Below are 12,430 nucleotides of genomic sequence, written 5' to 3'. Positions count from 1 at the left end.
GATAGTCCCTAGCTTCATAGAGCTTATGACCTAGCAAGAGAGGTGTTAAACAGGCAGTAATATAAATAAATATAAAATTACAAACTTTGTTAAATGCTATTAAGGAACAAAACAAGGTACTATAAAGAATAAATTAAGGACCTAGTCTGTGGATTTGGCAAAAGCATCTCTCAGGAAAGGACATTTGAAGTGAAACCTTAAAGCTTAATATACATTAAGTAAGTGGATAGATGGGTGGGGAGGTTCAGGGAGAGGAGACAGCATGAAGGCTTGAGGTGGGAAGGAAAACAGCTAGGTAAGTAGAGATCATGTAGGACTGGTAAGCTTATTTAAGGATTTTAATAATTTTAAAAGCATTAGTAAACCATTTAAGTAAAGTAAGGGAGAAGTCCGATTTAAGTTTTAAGAAGCTAACTCTGGCCATAGGAAGAACAGAATGGAAGATTGCAATAATAGATGCAAAGACACCAATTAGGTACCTTAGGCACCTACTGCAGCATTTTTAGACTATGGGGCAATCAAGATGAAAGAAGTAAAGATATTTGAGGACCATCAGGACTTGGTTACTGATAGAATGAAGGGATTGACTCCCAGATTTTGGATCTGTATAAATTAATTCACTACATTATCGTAACACAAAACTGTACTCTTCATTCATTTGTGTAGTAGCTGCATCTCTTACTAGATCATATCTGTTTTCATCCCAGTTCTTAGTATGATGCCAAGAAATAGCAGAAACTTGGTTAATAACTATTTAAATGATAAATGGATAGAAGGTCTTACAATTTTCCGAGTTAATAATGCCTGGAAAAGGACTTAGGTTTGGGGTGGAATGGGCAGAGTTAGTTTTGGACATGCTGAATTGAAGTGCCTTAGAAACCCCTAAATGGAGACAACCAATGGTTGTATATAATCATGTATTAAATACAAAACTCAAGCAAGATTTGTTTCTTTAGAGAAATCATATATTCATATTCACCTTAATTGTTCTGAAAATTAACACCAGGAACATGAAGAATTTTTAATGGCATTTAAAATATTTTATGAGTTGTATTACAGACTGGATATGTGTCAAGAGAGGAGAAACAGAGGAAGGGAACACACATTTGGTACTAACTAATGTTACAGATGTAAGTGTGAGCATAGATCTTCATTTTTTGGGGGTAAAAGCCTTGAAGTGGAATTTTACTGGATAGTATGGTGAGTGTATATATAACTTCCTAAAAAACATATCTTTTAATGAATCTAAAATTCATTTTCATCTGTTTTTATTTAAACTTTTTAACATTGAATTTTCTTTGCATTTCTAATTTTTGCTATTAAATTTTTGTTTTATATATAGAAGTTATAACTGTTGCTTCTATATAGTGTCTTTTATTATGACATAATGTTTCTGCTTTGTTGCATTTAGTCTTTTTAAATTCTACTTTAGATATCTAACAATTATATAGATAGCTCTACCTTCTTCTTTGCATTTGTTAGGTATCTTATGGGCCTATCCGTTTATTTTCAGTTAAATTGAGTTCTGGAAGATAATATATAGGAAAGCCCTGGCATCAAAAATTGTTGGAAAATTTAAAAACCTTCCTAGAGGACTATCTATGAAAGTCAGGCCATTGTGGTAGTGAGTATATGTGAGTATTTTAAATACTTAGGATCGGTAGTTTAGAACAGTAGTTAAATCCACAAGCACTGTAGGCCAACTTCCTGGATTGAATGGGGTTGTCATGAGGATTCAAGAGTTAATACATGAAAAGCACTTGCTATGCTAAGTAAATGTTAATGGCTGTTCTTGTTCCTTGTTATTATTATTACTATTACTAGTATTACTATCATAAAACTTCCAAAAGGGATCACTCCTATGAGAGATAGAGCTATATGACTTAAATATCATATAATGAACGGCTATGCACATGAGAAAAGTATATATACTTAAGACACAGAAACACACACAAAAAATTGTGATCATGCAAAAAGGAAGATACAAGATCTTCACCTGAAAAGGAAGGTAATAAAGTCGAAATTCAGTGAGTCTCAAACTAAAGAGTAACATACTGTTTTAAGAGTGGAATCTAGTTTTGATTTTCATGTCAGGAAAAAGTCAAGAGCTTTAAACCAAGGATCATGTAGTAACAAGTTTATAATGATATACAGCCTAATTTCTTCATATCTGTCATTCCTGTTTTCAATTAAATTAGGAATAAAACTCTAAAAATAGAGTAAACAGTAATCCTAAACAGTAATGATGAGACTATCAGAGCATAGTGGAACACTACCATGAATTTAAGACTTGGCCAGAACTACTCAGTTAAAGGAATACAGGCTTAGTCATTATTATTGGACCCAATGTTAATACAACATATCGAGAGATAAAAAGTATCACCCAGAATGAAATTGTCACACAGCAAAAAATGAAGAATATTGATCTATAAGGAAATCTAAATTAAAATGTTTTATCATACACTTACCATTGCAGCCTTCAGTGTCACAGAATCTAGGTTGGGCATATTAGCTAAAGAGCCCTATTTAAAAAAAAAAAAAAAGGCAGATCCAAGATGTAAAAAAGGAGATATACATTTTATTTCACTTATTGAATATAGTCCATTAAAGAACTGCCCAAATTTGGAAAATCATTTAGCTTATTTCCATAGAACTCAAGTGTAATTTCTTCAACCTCAGTAAGATCAGGGACTATGATTTGTTGGAGGGAGCAAGAGGCGCTCAAGTTTATTAACAACAGAAATATCATGATACTTCAAGTTTACTCATACTCAAGAAAATGAAGGCAATGAAGCATTGGAAGATGCCAGTGACACATGGAGGCTTTGATACTTTCAGAAAGTACAGAAAGGCAGCAAAATTGGTTCCTACTGGTAGAAATTTGCTTACCACTTTAGCAAATAAAAAATTGAAAAGTTGTGTTTTAAGAGCTTCACTTAAGAGTTTCTGGGCCACAATATAGTCTTCATGTTAATGCTGTTTGAAAGAGTTCTTTGCTTTCTTAAGAAAGATGGCTTACATGGTTTTCTAGGGTTCCCATCACTCCTTTATTTCTACCAGGGTTCTATAATTTAATAAGATCATATGCTGACCTCAGAAGTGACTGCCTTCTCAGAGTAATGGGCACTTTGCTAAATTAAAAAGAAGATGACTGCTATTTATACTGTAATCTACGCATTCAATTACAACTAATAGTGATATAGGAATCCAAAAAATTTACCAGTATGAATATCCTTTAGACATTTTATTATAATACTAATTTTTGTATATTTTCATTACTTTTAACAAAAACCATTTTTAATAAAAAGGATTGTTAATACTGTGGGGCACTCTACCATATTTAGGAAGTCATCTAAGAGCTATGCATGTATTATGTCTTAAGAATAACCCTATGACACAGATACTATTATTACCCCCAACCCACAGGTAAGGAAACAGATACAGAAAAATAAATCACTTTCCCAGGAAAACATAGCTAATATGTGGTAGAGCCAAGAATCCAGAGTGCAGCTCTAGAAGACCATACTATAAACTGGCATGTTCTTGAATTAGGAAGGAACATGAATTAGTAAGGAACATCTAAGCACTTACCTGTTCAGGTTTATGTTGCTGTACAGTGTTATAGATGCAACTCAAGCCTACCCTAGTTAAAACATAAGAGGCTTGCTCATTTATAAGTGTGTCCAAATGTGCTTCAATCTAAAATAAAACACAGAAAGAAAACATTTTAAAAGAAGAATGACACTGATGAGAGTAGAAGTAAACTACTCCAGAGTCTTAGCTCTTCATCATGGAGTTTTTCCTTGCATTGGCACAGGGATGACCTCTGTAACAAAACCTTTTTCTTCCCCCAAACAGTAAGTCTTTCTATGAAAGGGGGAAAAAGTCTTACTTTAAAAATTATAACCAAGGAGGATTCTAGGACTATCCTTCAGTCACAAAATTTGGGTTGTTTCTCAACTCTTTTAAAAGCTGGTAATAAACAAAACACAAACAAAAAAACACTAGTAAACAACAACAGTATAAAATAAAATATTTAGGAAGAGCTCCGAGATGAGGGCCTGATGTTCCTGACTTCCTGTCCTCCTCATGGTCCCAACTTGCTAGGTTGACTTAACAAATCAAATATACCATCTGGAGGAAATCCCATTACAGCTCAGGTAGCAATTTCTCCTGAGGATAAGGCAGGCCTGTGACAAGTAGGGAAGAGTTGAGGGCCCAGTAGAAACCTGGCTAAAGATTTCAGGTTCAGGAACTGCCTAAGAAGATGCCGCTACCAGATGTGAGTAGTATGGGCTCCCCAGTTTTGTGCTATTTTGGGGGATTCCAACTAATGCTAATGGAGATAAAAACCACAGAAGAGGACTACCTTGATGGGTTGAAACATTCCCTGGTGAGAAAAAGCTTGCTCTTCCTTTTTTTTTTTTCCGCTAGTACAATCCTGAATCTGGGGGTCTTCCTTCTATTCCTCACCAGAATGTTCCCCCAGATTTTACCAGTTTGCTTGCTAGTGACACAGTACACTGTCAACTATGGTATCTGTTACCATCTAAATGATTGCCATTTTCCAAGCAACTCCAATAGCTCTGCTCTTCCCCCTAAAAAACTTACAACTGATTTAAAAGAGGTGAGGAAGCTAAAAGAAAGCCCTTGTGAATAATCAGAACAAGTATGGTTTCTTTCCTGAGGCATCACTATGGAAAGACATAAAGTACTTTCTTTTTTTTTTTTTTTAAATAAATGCCCAAGGAAGTACAATTAGAGCCCTTACTTGCTGGATTTACTAGAAACCAAAGAAAAACAAAGTGTGCAAAGGTAAACACTTAATGAAGGTGAAAAAGAGTTACAGCTAAGAATCAAATTAGTGGTCTGAAAGAAAAATGGAAGGAAAGTAATATAGAGCAAATATCAAAGAAATAGATTAAAGTAAAGAGATCTAAAAAGAAATTAGAGGGCAGATCCTTGAGATAAAACCAACCGAGGACAGGGGTTTCAAAATATAAAAAGTAACACATAGAAAAGTGATGATTAAGCCGGGCGCGGTGGCTCAAGCCTGTAATCCCAGCACTTTGGGAGGCCGAGACGGGCGGATCACGAGGTCAGGAGATCGAGACCATCCTGGCTAACACGGTGAAACCCCGTCTCTACTAAAAAAATACAAAAAACTAGCCGGGCGAGGTGGCGGGCGCCTGTAGTCCCAGCTACTCCGGAGGCTGAGGCAGGAGAATGGCGTGAACCCGGGAGGCGGAGCTTGCAGTGAGCTGAGATCCGGCCACTGCACTCCAGCCTGGGTGACAGAGCAAGACTCCGTCTCAAAAAAAAAAACAAAAAAAAAAAGAAAAGTGATGATTAAAGAAACAGAACTCTTTACTAAGCAAAAGAAAGGTTTGAATCTTTACATTGAAATGGCTCTACAAAGTCAAAGATGCAAATAATTTTTAAAAAGAGACATACCAAAAATATCCTGGGAAAACATACGAACTCAAAGGAAAATCCCTGTAAGTTTCCAGATGAATGGACTAGATTACTAAAAACAAGAGAATCTGACTAGCCTGGACTTCTTGCTTGAAACACTGGAAGAAGCTATATAAAAGTAGGAAAAAAATAGTAGGTTATTGGTATTAAAAGTCCTAAAACCAAGAATCCTTTACTCAACAAGGTAAATTGTTACTTTGGAGAAATGTGATAAACCACACCTTCCCATATCCACACCCTTGTATTGTCCTCTATCATACTGAATCCAGGCTGTTCTATGTGACCAGTCTTGGCTGACAGCACGCTAGCCAGCATAATGCAAGTATAGGCCAATAAGCACTTCCACACTGTGATTTGTCTGCTTAGAATACCCACTCAAAGGGACTGCCAGTGGGATCTGAAAAGACATGGGGAAAATTGCTAGTGGAGTCTGGAGAAAGGGGAACCTGAATTATCTGCTGATAGGACAATTACTGAAAATGCTGCCAGGACTAATAAAGATCTGGCTCAAGAGATTTCTGCAGAACGTTGAAATACATGTAAAAGTCCAGTTGACACATTGAATGGGGGCAAAAATAAGCAAGGACATAGATAACTTGAATAAAGTAATAAGCTCAATTCAGCGCACAGACCAGGAAGAATTTTTACCATGTATAAAATAGTTATGGAACACATAAGAAAAACAGATAATTGGTGATAAGGCAAATTGATAGACACCTGACATATCTGAAGATTTAGATCAATGGCAGGGATTTGGGCTTGAATTAGTGACAGATACAGAAAAAAGTGACATTTCTTAAATAAAAACGTTATTAATTCCACAGAAAATGAAAAAGTCATCCATGAAAGGTAAATTAACCATTCTTCGTTACGTGGCTCAGTCACCAATAGTGTTTACATGGTAATAATAATTTAACATAATATTGATCTAACCAAAATTTATAATATAGCTGCATTTGGAAGGATGGGAAAGCTCTAAATATAACCATATTCTTATCCGGGGGGGTTGGGGGAGTGGCAGTAGATAACTAAATTTTCATTGTTCATTTCATTTCATAATGTATTAGATTATATCTAATACATTAGATATAAAACTTAAAAGATCTGTAAGTAGCAATACACATAAGTGTTTAGAATTACAAATATAAATACCAAAAGAAGTAACTATAAAAACTGAAAGAAATTGTGCTTTTGAGGGAGAAATGAGAGACAGATGTTGGAGGTGGAGAGGATGGTACACTGGTGGCTTTTCATAAGAAGTTCGGTAGCATTATTTGACTTTAAACCACAAATATGGAAAATTCTGATATATTTATTTTAAAACAAAAAAATTAAAAATTAGAAAATATAAATTTAGATCTATCAAAACTCATTCCTATATCCACTGCCAAACTGTTGATATATGTGTGATAGCACAGTACATTCAGAGTTGTTTTTTAAAAAAACAGTATATTTACCAATAATCACTGCTTAAAATTGGAATCCAACTATCTACTAAATTTTACAAATGGCTTTGTTTTAGTCATCAAGTACACTCTTAAGTGATAACAATTTGCTTTATAGAACTCAAGGACTCAAGTGATTGGTATAGCAATTTGTAATGTTTTGCCTAACACTGGTTTACACATAGATAAAAATATATCTGTCCGCTGTAACACATTCTGCATTAACTATGCAGCTTGAAAAATATAGCATATTATTCACAGTTCAGAAACTGAAATCTGCATACAGAGTAACTGTTCAAATTAATCAGAAAAGCTTCAATCCACCATCACATACTACGGTATGAATCGAGTATTTTAAACATTACATATTCTGGTTCCTCTAAAGCTGAAAACTGAAATACTGAATTTGTGTGTGTGTGTGTTGTATATGTGTGCGTGTGTCCTTTCATCAGATGATATAAAGGGATCTATAGGAATTAGGTCATTAAAATTAGTTAAGCCAATAACTTAAAGCTATCACATAGAGAAAAAGATTCGATCATAGTAAATAGTCATTTTATAGAAAAATTTACCTGAAACTGTAGCATTTCCAGACGTCTGTCAGTGAATTCAAATAGAGCTAATGTTGTCTTCATCATATATAGTGAATTGACCATGAAAGTGGCCATGTCAGCTGTGCCTAAGTTGCTGGCTGATACAGTACACATCTGTAGGAGAGGATCCAAGACACATGATAAAACCTACAAATGAAAAATAAAATGAATTCTTTATTTCTCAATCACTGATATGGTCTTGGGTTAATGATACTTCAGAATTAATGCCTAACTAATCGGAAGGAAGCCAATTTATGGAAGCACATAGGAAAAGATTAAACATAAATCAATACTTTTTAAATTATGAGAACTGGTTTAATATTTGAAGGAAAATCAACAGTAAGAAAGGGATTGTCAAAGTATATGAATTACAAAAATCCAGAAGTGAAACAGAATGTACAATAGAGGAGCAAAAAACAATCATTAAAAATGAATTTACAACATACCTGCACAAAATCAGCTTGACGAGCATCTAATGGTACAACTGAAGAATCATGAGATGCTAAAACTTCACGCAGCAACATTAGTGTCTGATTTAGTGCAGAACTTGGTCCAAGATCAGGTGGTGGGAGTTCAACCTAAAATAAGAGATGATTTATCCACTCCTTATATTTTTCCACTAAATTTTAATGGGTAAATGTAAGTTCATAGTAAAAAAAAATGTAAAAGTTATAAAGCATAGACTCACACATTAGAAACCTATAATTTATTAATAGCTTACTTTGAACTATACTAACAGCATACAAAGTGAGAGAAAAGTTCTTTGCCAGATTATCTTAGAGTATCTCACCTTGTACTCTAAAATTAAAAAAAAAATTTGAAAAGTTAATGTTCACTTGAATTACAGAATTATATTTTAATATGTATTTAAAATGGCCTGTTTTATTTTTTAGCTGAAATCATAAGAAAAAAGCAGTCCATAGACCAGCACTATCCCAACTATAATATAATTGAGAAACGTCACCTACTCTCAGGCCCAAATCTCAGAGATTTTAGTTCAATATGTATAGGCTAGGGGTTCAGGAATTGACAGTTCAACAAGCACCCTAGGAGTCTCTGAAGAAGGTAACTCATGGGTCACACATTTTGAAAATCACTTCACAGAAACAGTATAACATTACCATTAATATCTTGGGCTCTAGAGTTAAACACATTAAGTTCAAATCTTGGATCTATCAGTTACTAGTTGTGTAATCTTCAGCAAGTTACTTAACTTTTCAGAGCTTCAGGGGGACTCTGTAAATATTAAATGAGATTGTTGCATGGCTGAGTAGCGTGCCTTGCACTTACTAAGTAGAAGGTATGCCAAGTTCACTATCCTTATTTGGTGGCACCATGATACATAAAAAGAAGTGCCTATGAATTTCTTTAAAAATATTTTCAGAATACTTGTAATGTTAATAAAGTAATATTTTGTAAATTTTTTAAAAATAGCACTTAGAAGACAATGTAAGAGACTACATCCAAGTGGCAGGTAGGTAGAAAGGTGTAAGAGTTTTCAAATATTGGCATTTATTATGAGATTGTTTCATGTAGAAAGTTAATACATAAGTGACATCACCAGGAATAGCAAAGTAAGCATGTCCAAAAATACTCTCTCCTTCATAAAAACAACAAGAACAAAAAAATCATAAAACATGCAAATAAACAAGAAAATATAGTCCATGTACAGCATACACAGAAAAACACCTCAACAGAAACATTATCTGAAGAAGTCCAGATGTTAGATTTACTAGACAAAGACTTTAAACAAGCTATTTTAGATATGTTCAAAGACTGAAGGAAATCATGTCTGAAGAACTAAAGTATGAAAACAATGTCTCACCAAATAGAGAATATCAATAAAGAGACAGGAATAATAAAATATAACCAAATAGAAATTCTGGAGTCAAAAAGTACAATAACTGAAATGAAAAATTCACTATAGGGTTTTGTTTTGTTTGACAGGGTCTCTCTCTGTCACTCACTACAAAGTATAGTGGTACAATCACAGCTCACTGCAGCTTGACCTCCTATGCTCGAGTGATCACCCCACCTCAGTCTCCCAAGTATTAACAGCTAGGAATACAGGGACGTGCCACCATGCCTGGCTCATTTTCTTTTTTGTAGAGATGGTAGCCTTTCTATGTTGCCCAGGCTGGTCTCAAACTCCTGGGCTCAAGTGATCCTCCTGTCTCAGCCTCCCAAAATGCTATGATTATAGGTGTGAACTGCTGTGCTTGGCCTTACAGCAGATATGAACAGGCGGAATAAATAATCAATGAACTTAAAGACAGGAACTTAAAGATTATTGAGTCTGAGAAACAGAAGGAAAAAGAATTTGAAAAAAAAATGAACAGAACATCAGAGATAAGACACTATTTAACAACGTAAGTATACAGGGGATCCCAGAAGGAAAGAACGAAGAGAAAAAGGCAGTGAAGAAACAATGACAGAAAGCTTCCCAATTTTGATTTTAAAAAGCATTAATCAACATCCAAGAAGCTAGCTGACCTCCCAGAAGGATAAACTCAAGAGACCTACATTAACATACATCATAATCCAACTGTCAAAAGACAAAGAGATAATTCTGAAAGCAACTAGAAAGAAATAACTCATTATGACAAGGGATTTTTGACAAGATCAATAGCTGATTTCTTACCAGAAAACATGCAGGCCAGAAGCATTGGATGACATATTCACAGGTTGAAATAAATGAACTGTCAACCAAGTATTTCAAATTCAGCAAAACTATTTTTCAAGAATAAAGGAGAAATTAAGACACTCCCAAATAAAGGCAAAAATTCTTCACTAGCGTACCTGCCCTACAAGACATACTAAGGAAAACTGGACACTAGAAAGTAACTTGATCCACATAAAAAAATAGAGCACTGGTCAAGGCTGCAACAATGATAACTATAAAAGACAGTTTTAATGTATTTTTTCTTCATAACTCTAACTTGAAAGAAAACTGTATGAGGCAATAATTATAAGTCTATGTTGATGGGTATACAATGTCGTAAGATTTAACTGTATTAATAATGGCATAAAGGAAGAGGAGAATGGAGCTATATAGGAGCAAAGTTTTTGTATACTATTGAAAGTATGTTGTTATAAATTAGGATGCTAATTGTAATTCCCAGGGCACCACTCAGGAAATAAAACCTTATACCCACATACATATATATTTAAATAATGAGGGAATTAAATTAGTATACTAGAAAATATCTACTTAATGTAAAAGAAGTAACAGGGACACAAAGAAAAAAATCATTTAAGACATACAGAAAACAAAAGAGCAAAATGCAGACATAAATCCTACTCTACCCTCAATTAAATTACATGTAAATGGATTAAACATGACAATCAAAAAGCAGAGACTAGCAGATTAATTTGAAAATCCACACCATGTACCAACTATATGCCAACCTCAAGAGACACACTTTTAAGACAAAAAAAATTGGATGTAAAAGGATATAAAAAGCTATACCTTGCAAACAATAACAGAAAGAAAGCTAGATTAAATTAGCTACATTAACATACTAATACCAGACAAAACAGACTTTAAGACAAAAATTATTACTAGAAATAAAGGATATCTGATAATGATAGAAGGGTCAATCCATCAAAAAAATAAAATAATTATAAACATATATGCACCCAACAAAAAAGCCCCAAAACACATAGAGCCAAAACTTACAGAATTGAAGGAAAATATTTCTTGTAGTGAAGAGATATATATTTCACGTTCCACAGTTTCTTCAGTTTTGTCTCCTTTTCTTTCATTAAATTCAAATAAATGTGAACTTAAAAAAAACCTCCAGAATATGATCTTATCTTCACAAAAGTATTCTATTTATCATTCCTACTTAAAATGATATCTAGACTGTTGTTAAACTGATGATAATAAAGTTAACTAATGTTACTTCCAAGAAGAGGGTTTTTTAAAATTTTTCATCTTTGTGCTCTTCTCTATGGTTTAAATTATGTATAAATATACGCATATCAGTTTTACAAAATTAATAGTGATCTCTGTCCCCTAAAAGAAATGAAATATACCAAGCAGTTAATAACAGTTAATTCAGAGTGAGAGGATGTAGATGAGTATTATTTTCTTCTTTGTGTTTCCATTTGTTTTTAAAATAAATATACATTTAATAGAAATCAACATACTCATAATTCTAAAAATTTAAATATAAAGATATTCCATATACATGCATGCATATACATGTTTATAAGTAATATAAACTGAACAGAAGATACTCAAAAATTTTTCAGTGGAATCTTTAGCTTAGTACACAAATCAGAAAGATCTGTTAGCATTCTAATAGCTATAATATAGAAATAGACAGCTATAAAAACTAGAGCAAACACGTATGTGTCAGTTCCCAATACCTTTCACAAACAGAAAAAAAAAAAAATCTAACAAATCCTCCAGGGAAGCTTAGAGAGAGAGATACGGGGGGGGGGGGGGGGGGAGAGAGAGAGAGAGTACATAGTGTCTTTTGGAAGCAATAAATCTTTAAAAAAATTTTTTTTAATTTTAGTAACTTTTGGTATACAAAAGTTTCTGGTTACATGGATGATTGTACTGTAGCGAAGTCTGAGATTTTAGTGCACCCATCGTCCAAGTAGCGTATATTGTGCTCAATATCTAATTTTTTATTCCTCACTCCTCATCCTCTCCCCCTTCTGAGTCTCCGTAGTACATTATATCACTCTGTGTGCCTTTGTGTACCCAGAGCTTAGCTCCCACTTTTAAGAACACAGTTTTTGGTTTCCTATTCCTGAGTTGCTTCACTTAGAATAATGGCCTCCTGCTCCATACAAGTTGTTGCAATTTCTTTATTTTGCAACTCATTGGTTGATGGGCACTTAGGTTGGTTCCATTATCTTTACAACTGCAACTGTGCTGCCATAAACATACGTGTGCAAGTG

The 12,430-nt window shown here is 34.0% G+C and overlaps 1 protein-coding gene across 2 annotated transcripts in view; it reads right to left on the bottom strand.

Moving 5' to 3' along the window:
- The window catches only part of COG6 (component of oligomeric golgi complex 6), a 102,574-nt gene that overhangs the window by 29,013 nt on the left and 61,131 nt on the right, over positions 1-12,430 (bottom strand). For both annotated transcript variants that reach the window (XM_025364607.1, XM_025364606.1), the window contains 4 exons: positions 7,960-8,091; positions 7,493-7,660; positions 3,592-3,699; positions 2,469-2,522 (listed from right to left, as the gene is read on the bottom strand). In XM_025364607.1, coding sequence (XP_025220392.1) covers positions 2,469-2,522; positions 3,592-3,699; positions 7,493-7,660; positions 7,960-8,091 — 462 coding nt within the window. The remainder of the gene's footprint in view (positions 1-2,468; positions 2,523-3,591; positions 3,700-7,492; positions 7,661-7,959; positions 8,092-12,430) is intronic.

This window comes from Theropithecus gelada, chromosome 17 (genome assembly GCF_003255815.1).
Source record: "Theropithecus gelada isolate Dixy chromosome 17, Tgel_1.0, whole genome shotgun sequence".
Lineage (NCBI taxonomy): Eukaryota > Metazoa > Chordata > Mammalia > Primates > Cercopithecidae > Theropithecus > Theropithecus gelada.
This window is presented reverse-complemented; position numbering and strand designations above follow the sequence as displayed.